The following is a 25,428-nucleotide window of genomic DNA, read 5'->3' on the forward strand; positions in this document are numbered from 1 at the left end:
AAAACCATATTATCTTTGAGAAGAATCCAAGCCTCATGATAAAGCCAACTAATTTTTTTTTCCATGATGATGAAACTTGCTTTTGTACATTTTCATGTTTTGCAAACTTTACTTCAGATAATGCTTTGCAACTAGGAAAATTACGATGGCTTTCACAAAAGTAGTTGTTGTAAAGCACACAAGAAGAAGAAGAAATAACAGAGCCATTAACTTCAACATACTGTGTAAACATACTTCCATCAACTATTGCTTCAGCTTAATGGAACATAAAAGAATGCATTTCTGCACCACATGGATATGTTTCTGGAGGAAAACAAGTTCTTCAGAGGGCACAAACTGAAAAGAAGTGTCTCATCTAGCCTGTGAGCAGGTGAGAATAAAGCAGAGGCAAGGGTTTTCTACTGGAAACATTCTTCTCTAGAAAAGTTCACAGATTGTTGTTAAGTTTTGAAGAGTGTAAAGTAAGTTTATTGTGAGAAGACAGAAGAAAAAGGCCTGCAACTATAGGGTTTTTAAGTTTCATACAGTATACATCTTCTATATAAAGAAATAGTCCTCAAGGGTCTTCAATACTTTCCAGGTTCTTTCTGAAGACAGCTGAGACAAGACTTGACAGAAAAAGACTTAGACCAGACCACATTATAACTTAGGCAGAGATCCGTGACATCTCTCCAGCTCCCTTTATTACCTCTCTTTTAGAAGGTCTTGTAAGAGGCAGAAAAGGAGAAAAACATGAGATATTATAACATCTGGTCAATTAATTATAAGAACAAAAGAAAATAAGTTGAGGGAGTACTACAGATGGCAGAGGCAATATACAAAAAGGAATAGCTTCAGACATAAAGGAGTGTTTCAGCTCACTCAACTATGTTCCTTTGAAACATTCCAGGAAGCCAAACACTAACTCCAAACACAGCTTCTGGATGTATTAGCCAGAAAGTATGCATTTCAGCTTCATGATCTATTTAGGGATTTCTCAAAGTTAGTCTTACACATTTTAACTATGCTCCCAGCTGCTAACACAAACCCAGCACTATTTCTCAAAATATGTTATAATTCCAGATGTACAGTCCCATATATATATGTAGTTAAAGCACTCAGGTGTAAAAAGGGCTTTACAGTTTTATTTGGTTTATCCTAATGAATACTGACATGGACTTTAATGTTAATATGCAAACTAACTTAGATTGGATGGTCTAGAGTCCTTAAAATGGAACCTGTGACTGGCAATACAAACAACAGGGGTTTTGATTATCAATCAAGACACAGGAGAATGACATACACAATTAAATAAAGATTGTAAAGGAAGTAACAAATGAAAAAGCAGACAAGATGTTAGGACATACAGAAAGAAGACTGAACAATAACATCATTGTACTGTAAAGAGCAGTGGTGAATTTTTTTTCCAGAACTATGGAGAATGCTGAAAAATGAAGTAGTATTCAGAAGAGAAAAATCATGGAAGAGTAAGGCTATAGAGCAAGAGTAGGAGGAATGACTGAGATTATTCCATTGTGGTTTTTTTCCCAGACACATATCAGTGTATATAGAAGAGCATTTAAACCACTAAGTCGAAGTATTTTATAATGGTAATTGACAGAAAAGCTAAACTCTGCACTCTGCATTATACCTTCCTTATTTATCTACATGTGTATCATGGAACCTTTATTTACACTTCTGCTTCACTGGCTGAGCTCCAGGCTAAAAAAAGTTCACTTTCGAAGAGAAAGATTATTAAAAAAAAATAAATAAATAATAATAATAAATTTAACAAGATATATTCTGCTTAGTTATCTGAAAACTAGTTTAAGCAAGTGAGCTCAACTGCTAAATCAAGTTAAAGCATTTCACTTTGCAGACAGGCAAATTTAAGTGATCAGATACATGCCACAATTTTCTAATCAGCAACCTCACAGCAAGAGTTCAGTTTCCTCATCGATTCAGGCTACGACAGCCTGCCTTACATAATGGCCTCTTTAGAACATTATTTTTTCAGAAAGCCCACAAACCCCTGATTTTAAGTAGGCAAAATATTTTGCTATGAGTTCATACAATAGTTAGTGGATTTATAGTTCAGGATATAAACAAACTGGCATACAATCCTTCTGAAACAAACTTTGAGACTATACAGACTATCACGGCGTAATTCAGCATATTATACCAGTTTCTCAAAAAAAGAAAGCAGTATTTTCAGCTATGTCTGTAACCTTAATTTGCAAATCCAGACATTTTGCATAAATTTGTATTACCATTTCTTCCATACTCTGCATGTTTTCAAAAGCCAAGTTTATTCAACTATCATTTCTGATGATGCTAGGACACATCTTCAACTACATATGTACTAAAACCAATTTAATAACTGTTTGAAGTATTGTCAGTCACTCCACTGAATACTACCTTAAGGTTTTTTACCAGAGAGTTTTCATCACCTTGTTTTCTGCAAGTCACTAGTCTATAACTATTAGAGAGTGTGGGTTGCAAAACCAAGAGGAATTAAATTGAACTGATTACCATGCAAGTAATCTATACATTTTAATGAGTGCTGCTTTTGTGTCCTCCTATGTGCCTTGTGTAGCCCTGTTCTCATGTTTTTAACTGCAAGACCACCATACACTCAAAAATATTATTAAAAGCACAGTTCAAAAATCAGCTAAGACATCAGTTATTCAAGAGCCACTAATAAAAACACTGATTTAGTAATACCAAACTCATCCATCTGATGTATGAAAGTAACACTACAGATCAGAGTTTGAAGCATTGCCATCCATGACGCTTTCCCCAAACATAATTCAGTTGATTGTGAGATTTTATTCAAAGTATTCTCTAAATATTTTTAAAGTATTTCTGTTTTGCTAGCTATCCTCATCACTAGATTTATCTTCTCCTGCAAGCTTGCTTTGTACTTCATGAAAATACTTTTTAAAGCCAGTATCTAAAATGTTCAATGCATACAATCATAGAACAGTTAGGGTTGGAAAGGACCTTAAGATCATCTAGTTTCAGCCCTCCTGCAATGGCCAGGGACACCTTGCACTAAACCAAGTCACCCAAGGCACTGTCCAACTCAGCCTTGAACACCGCCAAGGATGGAGCATTCACAACTTCCCTGGACAACCCTTTCCAGGGCCTCACCACTCTCACAGTAAAGAACTTCTTCCTTATATCCAATCTAAACTTCCCCTGTTCAAGTTTTAACCCATTACCCCTTGTCCTATCACTACAGTCCCTAATGAAGAGTCCCTTCCCAGCATCCCTATAGGCCCCCTTCAGATACTAGAAGCCTGCTATGATGTCTCCACGCAGCCTTCTCTTCTCCAGGCTGAACAGCCCCAGCTTTCTCAGCTGACCTTCATACGGGAGGTGCTCCAGTCCCCTGATCATCTTCGCGGCCCTCCTCTGGACTTGTTCCAACAGCTACATGTCCTTTTTATGTTGAGGACACCAGAACTGTACACAATACTCTAAGTGAGGTCTCATGAGAGCAGAGTAGAGGGGCAGGATCACCTCCTTCAACCTGCTGGTCACGCTCCTTTTGATGCAGCCCAGGATACGGTTGGCTTTCTGGGCTGCAAGCACACACTGCAGCCAGCTCATGTTTAGCTTCTCATGGACCAACACCCCCAAGTCCTTCCCTGCAGGGCTGCTCTGAATCTCTTCTCTGTCCAGACTGTTGCTGTGTCTGGGATTGCCCTGACCCAGGTGTAGGACCTTGCACTTGGCAAGGTTAAACTTCATAAGGTTGGCATCAGCCCACCTCACAAGCGTGTCAAGGTCCCTCTAGATGGCATTCCTTCCCTCCAGCGTATCAACCGAACCACACAGCTTGGTGTCATCAGCAAACTTGCTGAGGGCACACTCAATCCCACTGTCCATGTCACCGACAAAGATGATGAACCAAGAGACCTGTCCCAACACCTGTTCCTGAGGGACACCACTCATTACAGGTCTCCAGATGGACACTGAGCTGTCGACCCCAACTCTCTGCATGCAGCCATCCAGCCAGTCTTTACCCACTGAGTGAGCCATCTATTAAATTGATGTCTCTCCAGTCTAGAGACAAGGATGTTGTGTGGGACAGTGTCGAATGCTTTACACAAGTCCAGGTAGATGATATCAACTGCTCTACCCCTGTCCATCAGTTCTGTAGTCCCATCATAGAAGGCGACGAAATTGGTCAGGCAGGATTTCCCCTCAGTGAAGCCATGCTGGCTGTCACCAAGCACCTTGCTGTTTTGAATTTGCCTAAGCATGCGTTCCAGGAGAATCTGCTCCAAGATTTGCCAGGCACAGAGGTGAGACTGACTGGTCTGTAAGTCCCTCGGTCTTCCATTTTCCCCTTCTTGAAAGTGGGGGTTACACTTCTTTTTTTCCAGTCATTGGGAACTTCACCTGACTGCTATGATTTTTCAAATAGGATGGACAGTGGCTTGGCAACTTCATTCGCCAGCTGCTTCAAGACCCACAGATGGATTTCATCAGGTCCCATCATGGACTTGTGCACGTTCAGGTTCTTAAGATGGTCTTGAACCTAATCCTCTCCTACAGTAGGCCTAAGGTCTTCATTCTCACAGTCCCTGCATCTGCTTTCCAAGACTTGGGTGCTGTGGTCAGAACATTTGCCAGTGAAGACTGAGGTAAAGAAGTCATTAAGAACCTCAGCCTTCTCCAAATCCAGCATCATAATTTATTTCCAAGTATTTCATTTTACATAAATTAAAGTCAAATTAGTTATAAGGTACACTATTGCAATTTACCATGAAGTATAAAACCAATAAATAAATCCACATAACAGTTAACCAGAGTTATATTTTCAATAATATCAGTATCTCCTTGAAAGGGAAGTACATTATAATAAAGCATTCTACGATTTAATGAAGAAAAAAAAATAATTAATTATGAAGGTATATGCTGTTCTCATCTCTTATTTCCAGCGCTAGACCTTAATATTAGTGGTTTTAAAAACACCTCCCATTCAAGTGAATTAACATGTCAGTGAAAATAATGAATATGTATGTGATGAAGCTAACAGTGCTTTTAATATGTAAGAACATTTTAATGTTCTCATTTCTGAAGATGAATTGAGAGGTAATGATGACTGTAATCTCTCATCTATATCAAGATATTATCAGTTCTCAGTTAAGCAAATGCAGTCCAGTTCAGACCTTTGAGAACGCTTGTGTCAAAGTTTTACTGCCATCTACATATACGTTATGAAACAATTTATCTCACATTTCTCTGTAGCCTAGTACCAAGGACATTTAAAAAAAAAAAAAAAATATGAAAAAAAGAAAGCCTCTCCCTGATTCTACCTAGTTTGATCAAATGAGTTGCCTACTCAACGTGAGTGTGAAGTAGGGTCCAGAATTATAAGACCAGAAAATTCAAAGCAGCAGGGTGATTTCTTTCTATTAGGCCAGTGAACACAGCTGCACCTACAGGTCTAAAACTGTAAAATTACAGAAGGCATATGCAATCCTGACTAAACCCTAGTATTTGTATTCAAGCTTAATTATCCTTGTAATCTATTTTTTCCATTTTATTAACACATTCTGCAGGTTTTTCATTCTTTACCCTGCCCTAGATCCAAACTTTATCTTTCTCCTGTCACTCTTCATACATAAACAGTATATGGTCACAGCTCCCATTTCACTGAGGTAGTAAACATGAGAAATACTTATATTATGCATGAAAATGGAACTGACCCCAGCCATTAGGGTTTACTGAAACCCAAGGATCTTTATTCCATTATTAAGCCTGCCAGAAAAACATATGCAGCAAGTTAACACAAACCATTTCATGCGCAAGTTCTATTTATAAAGTAAGTTTTCCACCCTAGCTACCCAGCGTAATATATATTTTGTCATCATAGATACAAGTACTGCTTTCTCTCAAACAATGAAATGAAAAACAAGAGATGGCATCTTTCTCTACCACATAATACAGATGACCAAGTTTTATAACTCAAAAATTGCCAAGTTAGGGAAAGAACTTAATGTACATTTGATTCAACTATGTACAACTAAAATAATCAACCACAAAAACATGTCCCTGAAAGTTACCAAGGTTATTCTTTCAGGAAAAGTAGAAAACAAGTTATTTTTAAATTGAAATTCAAGAGATTATTGAGGTTAAAAAATATAATATCCAAACAAAACCAAAAATCAACACAACAAAACAAAACAAAAAACAGCTCAATTCATGTTTATTGCTCAATTTATTTGCCTTTACCTGCTTGTAAAAAGAACAAAGAAAACCAAAATTGTCTCTTCCTATGTAACAAATTTAAATAAAATGGGAACTACATCATGCTTTAAAGAAGGCTTTACATTAAATACAGTGTTCACAACCTTCAGCCATACAATACATCTGAAAAAATATTCATCCCAATTCTCTATGCAGCAGCATTTATAATTTAGCACCTCTGGTTCAAATATCATCACATTACCTCACTGAGTTACTTTCAGATTGCTGAATGTTTTGAAAAAATTACTTTAGGGACACAGCAATAGCTCAAAATAAAACTAGTTTTGGAATCACAAATCCTCTTGCCTCCCTTCCTCATTCTATAATCAAAACCAGAGCGAAAAAAAAGCTGTCTTTTTAAAATTGAAACCATTAATAACAATGTTGGCTAACTGAATGGGTGCCAAGCTGAGATAAACTGACATCTGAAAACAAAACAGACCCATTTTGGCTTTTATGCTACAACACATATATTAGAAGAATTAGAGGGCTACAGTCTTAATAATCTGCACAAGAGATAACAACTTTACCAAAAGTACTTCTGAGATGCAATAAAGGAGGTGACATCTGTTATTTTTCGATAAGTATTTAAAATTAGAATTATTTTAAAATAAAACAAACATATGTGTTATAAAACAGTTTTACCAAAATGCAGTACTCTTCAGCTATTTCTACTTTCTTTTAGCTCTTAGGAAAATATACTGTTACATTTTGCAAAAAAAATCTGTTTCTAATACATGTCCGTATTTAAGTATTTCACAACATTAGATGAAAAGCTACTTACTTTTCATTGCTAATCAGATCATCTCAGAAAACGAAAAGTAACTTCCTGTGTAAGCTTTTTTAAAAATAACAACGGTACAAATAGTGTACCTATGTCTCTATTTTATATTCCAGTCAATATTCCCAGTAATCATATAATTCCAAGTTTCACCTAACACCTAACACCAAACAAAGCAAGATAAACAGGTGTAAAATCAAGAGATATTCTCACTCTTCAGAAGCAGAAGAGTGAAGAAACTAGAAACACAGGGTCAACAACTACTGGAGAAACCATCACTGCATAACAAAAGTAACAAATAGTAGTAAAGACTATGATTTCTCCATTAATAGGAAGTTAGTTACTTTTATCATACCTTTATCTGCTGTCTTCTAAGCATTGCAAGTTCCCTCATATCACGGAATGGCTGTAGTAAGTACTGGTAAAGCTCTGTGGTGGCTTCTGCAAGACTACCATAGGCTTCATCTTCCATTTGATACAGTTCAAGCAGCTCTACCATGCTTTCAGTGTTCTTATGTCTTTCCAGAAGCTGTAGAAAAAGTGTCAATTTTAATTAATGTATTAAAACATTCTTGCTAAAAGTGACTCATTTAAAAAGCCTTTTTTTTTGCCTATCCTCTTGCAGTATATTCCCTCTCCGACAAAATCAGCAAACAAACAAAATCTTAACCCCCACCCACATTTTGAGCTTAGCTAGTCAAGTATGAGCACATCTCTGATAAGCTGAACTCAAGGTGTGCAGCACCCCTTTTGGTCTTTTAATTCAAAAAAAATCCCTGGGAAGTATTAAATACAAGTACAAGGACAGCTCAAAAGCAACCCAGTACTAGAAGATGGTAACGTGGTAATCAGATATGCCCCTTCCCATGTTTCCCACTTTCAGGTGTTAGGGGGTAAACAGAGGAAGGAGTGATAGGAAAGGAGATATAAGCAATGTCACCTTTTGATAATTTTTGGGTTTTGGGGGCTTTTTGCCTGTCTGTACTTTGGACCAACACAGTCCCATTGCATAGGTACAGCTTCACACATATAGAGAAGAATCTATATGAAACAAAACAGTGATCTGCATTTCTAGTAATTTTGCCTTCTGGTTTACGATTTTAGCCTAGACAGTTTAGACATTAAATTTCAAATGAGATTATTATCTAAGGAAATTATCTAAGTATGATACACTAAAAAAATCCCCAAACAAAAACCCCCTTAAAATAGTTTATGCTTTAATTCATATAAGAAAACACAACATCAATCAAAATCTGTCCGTTCCTTCCATTAGTTCTTATGAAGCAAAAAATTTCATCTATCTATGCAAATTTGCTACACTGTATGTTTTTAATTTAGATGCTTTTTTTGCATCTACTTGGGGCATTTGCCTGGGCAGACCTCACATGCTGCTGGAAATCTTTTACCATTTCTGAAAAAATATTTAACCATTTAACAAAAACTAATCTCATACAGAATTATGGAGTACTTGATGAATTTACAAAGACAAATTTATATGAAATTAATTCTCTTCTTATGCAATCTTCAAACTTAAAGTCTCTTGTCCTTTATATATAAAAAAAGCATGTATTTCACAGTCCAAATTTATTTAAACCTAACATAGATTAGGTACAATGTGGAAAAGCACAAAGTATCTTCTATCTGTTCATTCAAGTTGGATGCCAAGCCTACATGAAGTTCTTAGTATACCCATCTGCATCAAGTATCATAAGTGGAAAACAAAAAAAAGGGAACAGCTGATCAGAAATTGAAGCTTTGGTCAACAGTCCTTTGACATCTGGTTCATTTATACCCCAGGACAGTCAACAGAAATCTTGATTACCATACTGTCTACTCAGTTTGCTCCATTACATTTATATTACTATGTTGTAGGTTCAGTTACATAACGACGTAAGAAAATTTTTTTCTTTGTAATGTAAATTTCACTTCTGAAGACCCCTGTTAACCTGGGCTCCTTCTGAAGCATTACAGGTCAACCAAGATTAGAGAGAGAGTATGCATATAGTAGAACAGCTTGTGCTAGCTTTATTTATATGTTCAGCACTAAAATAATGGTCAGATGACAAGCCAGGAAGAGCTCTCCATCAACAAGGCTTAGTCAAGATGAAAGGTCTGGGAAAAATGTGTAAAACAGATCTGACATTCCTCAGTAGCATGAGAACATTTGCTGTATTACCTGAACAGCTTCACCTAGGAAATTGTTCCTACTGCAAAGTCGTTTGTAATGCCCTTTTGCTGTCTTCCAGGAGCACACAGTATTCTGTGGCATTTGATTCTCACTCAGATTATTGGGTGGCACACTGAGGCTTGCAGTCTGTAAAACTAACATTTTATGAACATACAGGGCTAAACACACATAACAACTTGCAAGCAGAGGGACAGAAGTCACTCAAGATGTCCTTTGTGTGAGCCCTAAATCCGTACGGATTTCATGCATCATTCCAGTTCATTTGCTGTTTTAAACACACAGGCACCTTTTTCCTCAGCAATTCTTTCTTGTTACTAGTTCCTATAAACAGAGTTGCCATTTCAAAGCCTTCTACTTTCACCTGCAGTACCAGAAAACCCTCTTGCAGTCCCAATGTTGTAATCATCCCTCTGTCAAGGCACTGAAAAACCAAACCTTTCTTCTCGAGGCACCCAATGCAAGAAGGGTCTCTATTATTAGCAGCAGCTGTACAGTACACAGTAATGTTCATTTCCTTTAGCTGTTCAGGCTACTACTATATTATTCAGCAAATTCACACCTTTGTTTTATCACGAAGCCCTACTCTTCTACTGGGATACAAATTCTAGAGGGCAACAAAAGAATCAGAATCACAGAATGGTTACAATTCAAAAGAACCTTAAGATCATTTAGTTCCAACCCCCCTGCCATGGGCAGGGACACCTCACACTAAACAATGTCACCCAAGGCTCTGTGCAACTTGGCCTTGAACACTGCCACAGGTGGAGCATTTACCACTTCTTTGGGCAACCTGTTTCAGAGCCTCACTACTCTCACAGTAAAGAACTTCATCCTTACACCTAACCTGAACTTTCCCTATTTAAGTTTAAACCCACTGCCCTTGTCCTATCACTACCGTCCCTAACGAAGAGTCCCTCTCCAGCATCCTCGTAGGCTCCCTTCAGATACTGGAAGGCTGCTATGAGGTCTCCAAGCAGCCTTCTTTTCTCTAGGCTGAACAGTCTCAACTTTCTCAACCTGTTTTCCTGTGGGAAATGTTCCACTCCCCTTATCATCCTCATGGTCCTCCTCTAGACTTGCTCCAACAGCTCTATATCCTTTTCATGAGGACATCAGAGCTGGATGCAGTACTCCACGCTGCGTTTCATGAGAGCAGAGATATGATTCCCATGAGCTGACTTCAGAGTGAAATTGGTTATATTATTTTTTCTTCCCACCAAATGTTCACCTTTGTTTTCATAAAAGAACATTTTCTCATTAGCAGAGCGTGTATTTGGCCTGTGTCCCGACACTGCAAACCTTACACAAAGAAGGGTTTCAAGAGTAGCACTGTAATACCTGCTAAATGAATGTATTCATTGTATGCAAATATTATTTTATTGAGACAGCTATTAGTAGAAGGACAGGATCACCTCCTTCGACCTGCTGGTCATGCTCCTGTTGATGCAGCCCAGGATACACCTGGTTTCTGGGCTGCCGGCTCATGTTCAGTTTCTCACCAGCTAACACCCCCAAGTCGTTTTCCACAAGGTTGCTCTGAATCTCTTCTCTGCCCAACCTGTAGCTCTGCCTGGGATTGTCCCGACCCAGGTGTAGGACTTTGCACTTCACTTCGTTCAACTTCACGAGGTTCACACTGGCCCACCTCTCAAGCGTGTCAAGAAGAAACCTATTAATCTCATTCCAGGAACAGAACAATACAATGCATGGCATTCTTTTTCCTTTACAGGCCATTTTTAAGGCCTGTTTAACAGTCCTGATTCTCTGGAAGATAGTCACAACTTTGTGGAAGTTGGAGTTGAAGTGCCAGGAAATGAAGGACCGCTGCAATTTTATGACCATCATTATAGCACAAAGACATCTCAATGACACTGAAAGCAAGTATGTACTTATAATTTGTTGGTTGTTCCACAAAAATCCTCTCCATCGCTGGAAACAGTATGGATAAAGTAATGAAATATCATTACATTCATGCACATACAGAAGATAAGTAAATGGGCACTATTTCAGGGTTGTCCATGTCTGGTTCTATTCGGTGTGCTGCTGAGGTTACCCCAAACCTCACAGTACTCAACTCCTGCAGAAATACCAAACTCAAAAAAAATTAAAACACCCAACACAATTGAGGGCAGGTCCTTCACACAGAATATACATATTCTTAAATTATTAACACAAGATAAGCACCCATTCTTTCTTCCTATGGTAATGAAGGTAATGATGCACACAGAATCCATTTCCTGTGACTAATGAGGACTTCTTTGCATGAAAAGAGTGGTGAAATTTCAGTCAAACTACAGTTGCCAAAAAATACATAACAAAATATGAAAACTGATTTGGAAAACAAAGAGTATCACCTTATTTGGTTTAGAACAAAGACCAAAGAGCTATTGACTAGGAATGCTCTTCAAAACAGGTAGCAAGTTTACTAACCTGCAAGCACTGGTTACATACAACCTCATTATACCCATCAATCTATTAACATGTTCTTCTACAGGCTTATTCAGACATGGATGAGAAATATCCAAATATTAAACTTTTCTAAAAATTTTGCAAATGAGCTCAAACACACCTTGGAATTCTTTTGTCCTGTCAGATTAACACCATAAAACTGGTACCTCAAATTTCACTCAGGTGGAGTTAAATGAAAGAAAGAAGAAAAGAGGAAGTGTGAAAAAATACAGGTTTGGGGAAAAAAAACAACAAACACACAGAGAAATCATGATATGCATTTGAAATCATTCTTACGGTATGTGCCAGGTGGCAAGAAGGCTTAATGGCATCCTGGTTTACGTCAGAAGTAGTGTGGCCAGAAGGATCATCCCACTGTACTTAGCACTGGTGAGGCTGCACCTTGAATCCTGCACTCAGTTCTGGGCCCCTCACTCCAAAACAGACACAGATGTGCTGGAGTGTGTCCAAAGAAAGGGCAACGAAGCTGCTGAAGGGTCTGGAGCACGTGTCTTATGAGGAACTGGGGGGGGTTTAGTCTGGACAAAAGGAAGCTGAGGGGAGGCATTATTGTTCTCTACAACTACCTGAAACAATGTTGTACAATGGCGGGTGTTGGGCTCTCTTCCCAAATAACAAGTAATAGGACAATAGGAAAGGGCCTCAGTTAGCCTCAGGAAAGGTTTGGATTGGATATTAGGAAAAAATTCTTCACCAAAAGGGCTGTCAAGCATTGGAGCATACTGGACAGGGAAGTGGTTGAGTGATCACCCATGAGGGTACTTAGAAGATGTGTAGATGTGGCACCTGGGGACATGGTTTAGTGCTGGACTTGGCAGTGTTACATTAATGGTTGGACTCAATGATCTTTAGGGTCTTTTCCTACCTAAATGATTCTAAGGGGCACTATACTCTCTCACTTTTTGGAACTGATATAATTACAATCGCCAAGTATTCATCAGTATGGTGTGGTATGAACAGAAGACTGATAGCTTTGAGTGTGCTTCTAAACAGAGCCTTGTAAGCCCGATGAGTCCAGGCTGCTTTATTACCACTAGTCCTGAAGGGGCACTGACACAGGAGACGGATGGTGCCAAACTGGCCACACAGAGGACCTCTCCCACTTTGCTCTATAAAGCGTCAGATGGAAGCTTTCCTGTTCTGGATCAAAGTCAGCTGAAGCATTCTTTTAGTTGGCTGCCATCTAAATTGTATTCATGGTACTGGATAACAATAATGCTGGGTCTAGCACAGAATCCACTGAATCAACAATGTCGTAAGGCAAACCAAGATCTCCATAGACTCGCAGATAGCTTAACTGTGTGAAAATATTCCAGTTTTCAAACAGGCAGTGTGAACAAACAATACACTGTATTAGAAACATGAGAATTCAGATGATACCTTTTAGTAAGATTGAGACATTGGTTAAGCTGGCCAAATGCCTAAACCAACCTGGTACTTTAAAACCACAGTTTTCAAGATGTTAGATTAACATACATGAACAATTTTTGTGGCATGTTGTATGCCCCGCTTATGATTAAGTCTCAGCAAAGGCACTCAGGAATAGAGTTCATTTACTTCAACAGTTCGATATGAACTTTTTACTTTCACAAATTTTTAATTATATTATTTAAAGAAGTGGGTGGAGGAGGGTAGAGTAACATCCTGTACATGACTGACTACTGCTATAACCATTGAATACAGCATGTATTTTAAGAATCATGTTACATTGTTCACAACTAAATGAATCCATATATTTTAGGCAACTATTATGCAGACAGATTATAACCAGCAGGAAACACTTTTTTTTTTTTTTTCCAATTTAACAGCACATGAATTTGAACTATATAACAGACTAATTTCCCTTATTTCTGTCTTCAGTATTTTAAAAAATTGTATTTTATCTATAAAGGTTTAAAAGTATTACAGAAGGCAGGGTAATTATGTACAGGTTGATCTCAGCTGGGAGAACAGTCCAAAGCTTAATTTAATCACTGAAGAGTCAAGTCTTACATTTCCTTTGCTCTTCCTCTCAAAACTTTCCCCATAACTATTATTTTATAGAAGTATTGCAGTACGACATATACCTACTTTTAGCTAAAACAGGCTATGAAGATATTTTTCAGTGTCTTCCTAAGCTTCCTCATATTTTTGGATAGTAATTAAAGAATACCCCATTTTCTTATGCATTGAGGTAATTGGAAGCTAGACAGTAATACGTGACATTTCTAGGAAGAACTCTGAAGATTTTTATTTGAAGCAGCGTATTTAATATCACAGGTAAAAGTACAGTAGTGCAGACAAAATAGCTTTTATATACTGCATCCCTTCTACTGAAGCAGGATCACGAGAGTAAAATACCAAACCCTCGGGCTGATACATTTGCAATAAGTCTGCAATGGGCTCCAGAAAATGAGTTCCAAAAGAACTAAAGCTTTAAAAGCAAAATCTTGGCAGCTGAATTTAGACTGCTATTTCCTATATCAGAGCATGCTTAAAATTGTTTGTATTCTCTCTCTTTTTAAGCTGTATTTAAGCAAACAAACAAAAAAAAATCTTTTTAAAAGGTCCTGGTAATGAGCATGAGTCTCAACTATACGAAATCTGTACTGTGAGCAAACTGCTTTTCTCTGTCTTAAATGCATGGTCCTGTATCTAAATATCACCTGCTGAGGCTAAAAGATCAAGACTTGCTGGACATTCAGCTTCCTGTTTGCATGACTGCATTGCCATCAACAATCCTTACCTTTGCAGTATAAAAAGGCCTTCTGCATTATTGTAGCAAGTGAATGGCCCACTACTAGACCAAAGCCTGACTCTCCAATACAGATCTAAAATATATTTGAATTTTGAGGCAGAAATCATTTACGAGAATACAAAACATGGATACAGAGTTGGGACAGCATAAACAAATAAGGCAATACTGTCCAGCACGAGAGGTGTGGGAACCAGCACTCCATCTATCAAACCTCTTTAGATTAAAAAAGATAAAAATAAGCAAATTCCATATTAAACTTATTTGAAACCACACAGCATACAACTGGTACAGAAAGCACTCAACCACCTGCTGAGTGGACAAAAATATCTAATTTTTTTCAGATAGGCTTCTGAAGATAGGAAATTGGACATGTATGCTGCTGCACTGAAAAGGTTATTGTCTGAATCAAGTTCAAAGTTTGCAGTTATTCTAACAAGCAGTAAACACACATGCACACACATACAAACAAAAAAAAAACTTAAAAAAGATACTGGAAAGTGAAACATGGGGTGTTTGAAACATAAAAAGTAAAAATAAAAAAAAAAATCCCAGTAATTACTTAAGATGTGTTTTCTAGGCCTCTGAAGAACTACTCATATCAAGTGAGTGAGTGCACCTCAGTGCACGTGTGCAGAGATGTACTGGCTGTAGGTGGGAAGGTTTTAATAGTGGGGAGATCTACAGGGCTGGGATCTGTGAAAAGATGCCAGAAGCTTCCCCTCTGTCTGACAGAGCCAATGCCAGCCAGCTCCAGGGCAGACCCACCCTGGCCAACCCTATCAGCAACAGTGGTAGTGCCTCTGGAATAGCATGTTTAAGAAGAAAAAACTGCTTCACAGTAGCAGTCAGAGAGAGGAGTGGAAATATGCGAGAGCAACAACTCCACAGATACCTTCTTCACTCCTTCTGCCAATGAAGAAGGAAGGGAGAAGATGCTGCATGCACAGGAGCAGAGATTCCTCTGCAGCACCTGGTGCAGACCATGGTGAAGTAGGCTGTGCCCCTGAAGGCCACAGAGGTCCATGCTGGAGCAGATATCTACCTGCAGCCCATGGAGGACACTGCACCAGAACAGAGGGATGCCTGAAGGAGACTGACCCCATGGGAAGCCTGCACCAGAGCAAGCTCCTGAGAGAGCCTGTGGAAGAGAAGCCCATGCTGGAGCAACAGAAGAGTGTGAGAAGGAAGGAACAGCAGAGACAACATGTGATGAACCAACTACAACCTCCCTTTCTTGTACTCTGTGCCACTCAGGGGAGAGTCAGAGAAATAAGGAGTCAAGTTGTGCCCAGGAACAAGGGAAGGGTTGGGTGAAAGCATTCTTAAGATGTGTCTTGTTTCTCATTACCCTGCTCTGGTTTGATTGGCAATAAATTAAACTAATTTCCCAAAGTCCATACAGTTTTGCCTGTGATGGTAATCGCTAAATGGTCTCTTCCTGTCCTTGTCTCAATCCACAAGCCTTTCATCATATTTTCTCACTAGACCAGCTGAGAGAGGGGAGCAATAAAGTGGCTTTGGTGGAAACCTGGTGGCCAAAGTCAACCCACTATAAAAGAGCACACCAGAAGGCTGCACAGTGCAGATTGCCTGGCCCTCTTCATTCATATCAGTTATCTTCATTTAGACTTACATTACTTATGTTACGTTTTAACTCTTAGGACAGTAACAATTACCCTTCTCAAGTTCACTTACACTGCCTACCAAAATGCACCTCATTTCAACACACTGCTTGTAATACAAGCCCATAGAAATGGAAAAGAACTGAACTGGGTCACAAAAACTGAAGTAGTACTTTAATGTAGCCAAGTGAGCTAAAACACTATTTCGATATCACAGTATCACAGTATCACAGTAGGTTAGAGATTGGAAGGGACCTCAAAAGATCATCTAGTCCAATCCCCCTGCCGGAGCAGGAACACCTAGATAAGGTTACACAGGAACGTGTCCAGGCGGGTCTTGAATGTCTCCAAAGAAGGAGTTTCCACAACCTCCCTGGGCAGCCTGTTCCAGTGTTCCGTCACCCTCACTGAGAAGAAGTTTCTTCTCAGGTTTAAGTGGAACCTCTTGTGCTCCAATTTGTATCCATTACCCCTTGTCCTTTCATTGTTTGCCACTGAGAAGAGCCTGGCTCCATCCTCGTGACACTCCCCCTTTATATATTTATATACACTAATAAGGTCACCCCTCAATCTCCTCTTCTCCAAACTGTAGAGACCCAGCTCCCTCTCCAAACTGTAGAGACCCAGCTCCCTCAGTCTTTCCTCATAAGGGAGATGCTCCACTCCCTTAATCATCTTAGTTGCCCTGCGCTGGACTCTCTCCAGCAGGTCCCTGTCCTTTTTAAACTGAGGGCCCCAGAACTGGACACAATATTCCAGATGAGGTCTCACCAGGGCAGAGTAGAGGGGAAGGAGGACCTCTCTCGACCTACTAACCACCCCCCTTCTAATACACCCCAGGATGCCATTGGCCTTCTTGGCCACAAGGGCACAGTGTCAGCTCATGGTCACCCTGTCTTCCACCAGGACCCCCAGGTCCCTCTCCCCTACACTGCTCTCTAACAGGTCGTTCCCCAGCCTATACTGGAACCTGGGGTTGTTCCTGCCCAGATGCAGGACTCTACACTTTCCCTTGTTATATTTCATCCAGTTATTCCCCGCCCAGCTCTCCAGCCTGTCCAGGTCCCTCTGGATGGCAGCACAGCCTTCTGGCGTGTCAGCCACCCCTCCCAGCTTAGTGTCATCAGCAAACTTGCTGATAGTACACTCAATTCCCTCATCTAAATCGTTGATGAATATATTAAATAATACTGGTCCCAGTACCGACCCTTGAGGCACTCCACTAGATACAGGCCTCCAACTAGACTCCGCCCCATAGACTACAACTCTTTGGCTTCTCTCCTTCAGCCAGTTCACAGTCCACCTCACTACCCGATCATCCAGACCACACTTCCTCAATTTAGCCGCAAGGATGCTGTGGGAGACCGTGTCAAACGCTTTGCTGAAGTCAAGGTAGACCACATCCACCGCTCTACCATCATCCATCCACCGCGTTATTTCCTCATAAAAGGCTACGAGATTGGTCAAGCACGACTTCCCCTTGGTGAAGCCACGTTGACTGCCCCTCATAACCCTCTTATCCTTGATATGCCTTAAGATGGCACCAAGGACAAGGTGTTCCATCACTTTCCCAGGAACGGAGGTGAGGCTAACCGGTCTATAGTTACCCGGGTCCTCCTTCTTGCCCTTTTTGAAGACAGGAGTGACATTTGCTTTCCTCCAGTCCTCAGGCACCTCTCCCGTTTCCCAAGACTTGTTAAAGATGATGGAGAGCGGTCTAGCAATGACCTCAGCCAGTTCCCTCAGCACCCGCGGGTGCATCCCATCTGGACCCATGGATTTATGGATATCCAGATTGCTCAACTGGTCTTTAACCCATTCCTCATCGACTAAGGCAGACCGCTCCGTTGACCTATCTTCATCCGGGGTCTCAGCGGTACAGGGCTCTTCAGGATTGCCTCCAGCAGAGTAGACAGAGACAAAGAAGTCATTCAGTAACTCTGCCATCTCTGTATCTTCTGTCACCAGGGCACCCGTCCCGTTCATCAGCGGGCCTACATTGCCTCTGGTGTTAGTTTTACCTGCCATGTATTTGAAAAAGCTCTTTCTGCTGTCCTTGATCCCTCTCGCCAGCTTTAATTCCAAGGAGGCCTTAGCCATCCTAGCAGCTTTCCTACATCCTCTAGCAGCAGCCTTATATTCTTCCCAAGTGGCCAGCCCTTCTTTCCATGACCTGTAAACTCTCCTCTTCCACTTGAGCATACCGAGCAATTCCCTATTTAACCACGCAGGTCTCCCGACCCTCTTCCTCGACTTCCTACGTGTCGGGATGCTCCGATCTTGAGCTCGGAAAAAGCAGTCCTTGAACGTCAACCAACTATCTTGGGCCCCTTTCCCTTCAAGCAGCCTAGCCCACTGGATTTCCCCTAGCAATCGCTTGAAGAGGCCAAAGTTTGCCCTGCTAAAGTCCAGGGTTGCGATTCTACTTGCTATTCTACTGACCCTACCACACAAGATCCTGAATTCCACCATCTCGTGGTCGCTGCAACCAAGGCAGCCCTCAACCTTCACTCCTTCAACCAGACCCTCCTTGTTAGTGAGGATGAGATCCAGCAGCGCACCTCTCCTGGTTGGCTCATCCACCATTTGCATGAGGAAGTTATCATCCATACACTGGAGGAACCTCCTGGACTGCGGCTGGGTTGCCGAGCAGTCCTTCCAGCAAACATCAGGGAAGTTAAAATCCCCCACGACGACCACGGCCTGTGACTGTGAGGCCGCTGTCAGCTGCCTGTAGAAGGCCTCATCAACTTCCTCACCCTGATCCGGTGGCCTGTAACAGACCCCCACAACAGTATCGCCCCTGCCAGCCTGCCCCTTAATTCTCACCCACAGACTCTCGACTCGCTCATCATCTGTCCCCGGACAGAACTCAACGCATTGTAGCTGCTCTCGCACGTAAAGAGCAACCCCACCACCCCGCCTGGCTGGCCTGTCTTTCCTGAAAAGGACATAGCCCTCCATGACTACATTCCAGTCATGTGAGCTGTCCCACCACGTCTCTGTAATTGCCACCAGATCATAATCTCCTGACTTAACACAGGTTTCCAGCTCCTCCTGCTTATTTCCCATGCTGCGCGCATTGGCGTACAGACATTTCAGGGAGCGAGCCGAGCACACCGATTTCATCCTAGGATTACAGGAGGCCTCCCAGTCTTTATCAATTCCGGAGCGCTGTCCCACTGAGACAAGCCCAGCTACAACCCCATCCCCCTTCAAATCTAGTTTAAAGCTCTCCAAATGAGCCCCGCTAATTCGTGCCCCAGCATCCTTTTACCTCTGTGCGATAAACCTTTCCCACATGCCAACGTCCAGGCCGGTGCCCTATAAAACCAGTCGTTATCAAAGAATCCAAAGCCCTGCCTGGAGCACCAGCCTCGAAGCCAATCGTTTATGGACTGCATTTTCCCATTCAGTCCCACATCATCAACAGAAGATGGAAGGAGCGAAGATATCTGCATCATTACTGAAAAATGCAGCTTCTCCCCTCCCACCCAGAATTCTACATAGTCTCAGCGGAACTGTATGTATACACACATAAAACTTGCTGCAGTATCACAAGGCTCAAGCTTAAAGCTGCCAACTCTGACAGTAATATATGGCACACCAGATCTCTTCTGAAAGCTCAAGAGGGAGACGTCAACAATTAAAACCCATGCAACTCCTTTTCTCTGAGCAAAACACGTGTGTAATATCATAGTAAAGTTGCTTTTATTTTAAGATGGTGCTTGCCTGATCACTTTACCTTATGTGTGACATGGCTGTGCCACTCCTGAGTTACACTATCATGCCAAATGAGTGTCTATAAAAACAGGTATTTGTTTTAATTCAGTGTATTACTCAGAATAGCATAGTCACAAGCTGCAGAAATGAAAGCAAACAAGGGCGAATTGCACAGAGGAGCTCATTGTACAGGAGTGCTAGGCTATTCTGTCTTGGTAACACAGAAGTAAGTATTTGCATTATAAAGTAATTTGAGAAATAAAATAGATGTTAACTGTATTCCGCAATAATTATGGGCATTCTGCACCTCTTTCCCTTTGGAAAAAATGGCAAAATAACTAAAAGATACAGTCACTAATGAATCACTGATCAGTTTGAACATGGTAACTCTGAATAAAAAGACTTCTAGGCAACACCTCACCCTGGAGGCTTGGCAAAGAGTTTATTTTACATTCGTCTTAATGAGTTCTAAGTATTTTTTTTTTTCTGCAGGAATCTGATTAAAAAAATGCCCAAACCCAAAGCCAGAAGACTGAGAACATACATTACATAAGTGTTCATGCTATGCCATAAAATATGTTAAATTTTGGTCCACAGACTCTGTTATGTGTTTCTGAACTATGCTATTAATCACGAAAACATTCAAAAGCCTGTAAAACTGACAACTGTGTCAACAACATTTACATTCAATGAATACATTTATTTAGCAGGTATTACAATGCTGCTCTTAAAACCCTTCTTTGTGTAAGGTTTGCAGTGTTGGGACACAGGCCAAATACACACTCTTGCTAAGGAGAAAATGTTCTTCTATGAAAACAAAGGTGAACATTTGGTGGGAAGAAAAATAATATAACCAATTTCACTCTGAAGTCAGCTCATGGGAATCATAGCTCTGCCCTCCTGAAATGCAGTTTGGAGTACTGCATGCAGTTCCAGTATTCTCAAGAAAAGAAGGACATGGAGCTGTTGGAATAAGTCCAGAGAAGGGCCATGAGGATGATGTGAGGGCTGGAGTACCTCCTGTATGAAGACAGGCAGAGAAGGCTGCGTGGAGACTTCACAGCAGCCTTCTAGTATCTGAGGGGGGCCTACAAGGGTGCCAGAGAGGGGCTCTTAATCAGGGACTGTAGCCATAGGACAAGGGGCCATGGGTGGTTAGGCACTGGTTAGGTTGACCAGAGAAGTTGTGAATACTCCATCTGTGGCAATGTTCAAGGCCAGGTTGGACAGAGCCTTAGAACAGGGTCCAGGATGAGGCACCCCTGCCCACAGCGGGGCCTTTGAAACTAGATCATTTTAATGCCCTTTCCAACCCAAACCATTCTATGACTTTATGATTCCCTATCAGCAACACTGAATTAGTATTTTTACCTTTTTTACAATGCATTTAAGCATGGTAGCAGATATTCTCTAACCTAATGTTAGACTTAAAAATCTAATTCAAAGAAGATAAAGCATTGTGACAATACCAAATTGAAAGCACTATAAGGACGAATTTACTTTTCAAAGCTCCGCTGAACTAATGGCTTGCTCCTATTGAAAGAGGACCCCATTTCCCTTCCCCTCTTCCTTCTCTTTTTGCACCTCCACCCTGGTTCCTTGCTCCTTCTGCTCCTAAGTGCTCTCTTCTACCACTGCACTGGACTTGGTATTCCCCATACCCTTTAACAATATAACTGAGCATCTGTCAGAAAGCTGTTTCTGTGGTTTCTCTTGGTAATTTACTGAGGTTTACTGAGTTCAGTCAGCACACCACAAGGACAGAGAAGCACAACAGGAAGGAATGCAAAGCTGAATAGTGAAGAACAGAAAGACAGGATCTCCCCCTTTCAGCCCTAGCAAGCTGATGATCCAGTTCTTCAGCTCCCTTCAACAATGTAGATGATGAAACCACCTTTAAACCCTGGACAGCTGCTGACAGGGTAAGTCAAATGGCCCTGTGGGTGATTTCTCAAGGCTCGTATAGCTCAACACAGTTTCAACCTCTACAGCACATTACACAATAGTGAAATCATGGAGAAGCAGGTCTGAGAAGGAAACAGCATTTTGAATGACTAAATGTAATTTTTAAAAGTTCTCAGCTAAAATAGTGCAGGTTTTATTTAAAAGCTGAATATAACAGTCAATAAAGCCCAGCAGAATGACACATTTACAGTCAACTATCCACACAAGGGTTCAGGTTGGAAAGGAGTTTAATATCATCTAGTTCCAACCCTCTTGCCACAGGTGGGGACCCAAAAGTTAAATAAATTCCTGAAATTCTGGATCTCTATTTTTCTTCTTACTTTAACAGCAAGTACCATGTAAACTATAAGTTGTACTATTATGCAAGTTATTTAACATTTCAGACAGAAGCCATTTATACTAGTATCAGGTGCACAGACTTTTATCCTGTGGTGCTGATTTTGTTTTTTTATTTTTCATTAAGAAATGAAAGAGAAAGGATGCACAGTTTAAATGTTATGGAGAAATAAAATCCATGCCTGAAAAAGCAGCATGATAAAACACAGCTGGAACAATACATATCAATTACCTATTAATTGAACTCTTCCAGAAAGGCTCCAGTATTGCAAGTAGTTTAGGTTTTCCTAAACTCCTCCCATATACAGATTTTTTTGTCTGAATTATACTACTGCAAAGTGACAAAACAGTACAATTTAAAAATTCTGACATCTGATGATTATAAATAACATATTACTGAAGGCTGAAGAACTTGGGCTTTGAAGCCCAGTAATATTTGTAGAAAAACTATAAACTTTCAGAAACTTCTAACTGATCTACAGATTTTCTTCCTCAAAAGTTTAACCACAAGTGAACACAACTCTGGTTTTTGGTCCATCCCCTCTCCCTCCTCCCAGCTGCCTTAGAACACATATAAAGCCCAGAGCATTATTTAAAGTTTAGTTTTGGTTTGGTTTTAAGAAAAAAGAAAAAAGCTCTAATCAAAATGGATTCTATTTTAATCACAGGGTTCAGCTAGAAAACCCAGAAAGGTTCCTTCTAATACAATAAACTATGATTCTAACTTACTGAAAAATCTTTTGCAATACTCTCTCCCTAAAGTAATTCAAGTCATGATGCAATGCTGTTACATGTAAGGTTGTGCTACTACTAATTTTAGATGACCCACATAAATTGTTTGCAGTCATCACAAACAAATGCTAATTGATTATTCAAAAAAAACATATTTTCAAAGGAAAAAAAACCCATCCAATTCCCTCACACCAGTATCACAGCTAGAAGGTGGTCACATAAACATTTGTCTAAAATACATTTTGCAAAGTATTATAACAATAGATAATGAAAATTCAGTATATGTATTTATGAAACTAGAGGTACTCAACTCACTTTCAGAAAAAAAAAAATCATAAAAGTTGCTAATGACTGGAATTGTTCTATCACATCTTTCCAGGAGCAACTTGACAAAAAAAAAAAAAAAAAAGTCCATTCAAATTTGCCTAAATGGGTAATGACTGTCGGCCCCATATGTAACAACAAAAAAAAAAAAAAAAAAAACCCATACATTTGGCAAGACCTACTATATAAATACAACCAAAAGAAAAGGATAAAAAGGAAATCCAAAGATCAGGTCTTACCAGTAAAAGGTTTTTAACTGAAAACAACCTCTGCCGAAATGTTTGCAACTGGTAAGCGGAGATACACCATCAGCACTCTATTTGGGCCTACTCTGAATGGCTCCAGAGGATCACTTTCAGTAACTACCTTTGCCAGGGAAGCTGTCTTCATGTCAAAGAACCTTTCTGCCTACAACGAGAAGAGTTATCCAAAAGGAAAATCCAAACTGCATAAATGAATCTCTAATAAAAAGTTACTAATAACAACAGACACGTTGACAAGGAAAAGCCAATAAATACGGAGATGTTTGTGGAGACATTTCAAGTTAAGATCTACTACTGTGTGTTAAAATTCTTCATGAAGTTTTCAGTCAAACTAATAATGGTTTGACTTAGATTTCAGGCCTGAATTCTCAAGAAAATGGAAATTAGGCAAGTTTCAACAACAAACTAATTAAAACAAAACTACATTTCCCTTATTCATTTATACAGTTTATGACTGGAAGATACTATGAGATCATCCAATCTCCTGCCCAACAAATTTGGACTATTTTCTTTGGTTTTACAATCCTGTTTCAAGTTATGTGAGGGCTTCACGAATTATTCTTAAAGACTAACCCACATTCTAGCAAACATCACCACCAGATTTATGATGAGATCATACTATTACTTCCTGCAAGGCCATAACAATTATGTCTTCATCATTCTTAAAACATTCTTGCATGTCTGCTATTAAGCTGCACTGGTCTTAGAGCTTACACTGATTTTCAGTGAACTATCCAGGAACTTTGCTTTGAATAGTTACAGTGATGTTAGCACAATGCAAGATATATTAACATATATGTGCAAGATATACATATATGCAAGATATATGTATTTCTGGCCAATCGTGCACATTCCAGTCGCCCAAAATCACAAAATACGTTCTACGTGCAGCTTGCTCTACAGAGTTCAATACATATTTATTTGTTCCTCTTGCTTTTGTACCATACTCAAACGAAACAAACAAACCAAAAACACGAAAACACCAAAAGATACTAGTTGATTCTTTGGAGAAATTAAAGGAGGAAGTGGATTGAGCCTATTTAGAAGATACTCTCAACTGCTAAAGCAACAGGTTCAACATTTCACAATCCCACTTTATTTTACTGCCTATTTAGCAGATAAGTCTTGAGCAACAGCTCAGATATAGATATGCAATGTCACTAAGTCAATATGTATCTCTAGAAAATATCATCATTCTTCTTCCCTCTCCTCCTGTCCTAGCTTCCTTCTGTCTACAATATTCCCTATGGCTATATTTTAATCTCTTGAAAGGATAAAAAAGTTTTGCAGATGGAACTTTAGTTGGACCAAGTCCTCATCTCAACCAAAGTTCTCTTCAGGAACAGCAATACTCCAGTGGACTTCAATGGTATGCTTTTACTAATTGGAAAAAAAAAAAAAAAAAGTTACGAGTACCTCTTAAAAGCGGGAAAAAAAAAGTAAGAGGAGCCATTTGTACAAACCTCTTCAGTGCCTTCTTCAAGTGTGGTACCAATATTTACATACAAAAAGAATACAAAATTCATTGACCATCTGTAAGCAGTGTTTTGTCATATTATAGAAAGAAATGTAAAAAGATTAAATTATTATAATCAAACCTGTTTTTAAATTCTAAACTTGTCTGGGTGATACTATCTCAGCCAGAAATGGAGACAAAAAGAGATGTTACTGGATTAATAAAGCAGTTTTAAAAGGTGCTGACTCGAAGGTAGGACATTCAATTGAAGAGAAAGAAAATCATGCTGGAAAATTTGAGAAAGAAATACTCAAACAAAGGTAAGCACAAAGGAAAAACATCCCCCCCAAAAAAGAGAAAAGCTAAGAAATTAAGTGACCTGTGAATCTCAAGAAGCACAATGGGTTACAGAATGTTTATTACTTTCATTATTACCTGGCCTTGAATGCTTCCAGGGATGGAGCATTCACAACTTCCTTGAGCAGTGTGTTCCAGTGCCTCACCACCCTCACAGTAGGAACTCCTCCTTATACCCAACCTGAATTTCCCCTGTTACTGAAGATACTGAAGGCTGCTATGAGTACTCCAC

At 39.9% G+C, this 25,428-nt stretch overlaps 1 protein-coding gene across 1 annotated transcript in view; it reads right to left on the bottom strand.

The window, feature by feature from the left end:
- Window positions 1-25,428, bottom strand: part of JMY (junction mediating and regulatory protein, p53 cofactor) — a 67,650-nt gene that overhangs the window by 35,619 nt on the left and 6,603 nt on the right. The window contains exon 2 of the mRNA XM_061376818.1: window positions 7,380-7,553. Coding sequence (XP_061232802.1) covers window positions 7,380-7,553 — 174 coding nt within the window. The remainder of the gene's footprint in view (window positions 1-7,379; window positions 7,554-25,428) is intronic.

This window comes from Neopsephotus bourkii, unplaced genomic scaffold (assembly GCF_033783945.1).
Source record: "Neopsephotus bourkii isolate Nb327-2 ecotype Australia unplaced genomic scaffold, CSIRO-AGI_Nbou_v1 NB_1740, whole genome shotgun sequence".
NCBI classification, from domain to species: Eukaryota; Metazoa; Chordata; class Aves; order Psittaciformes; family Psittacidae; genus Neopsephotus; species Neopsephotus bourkii.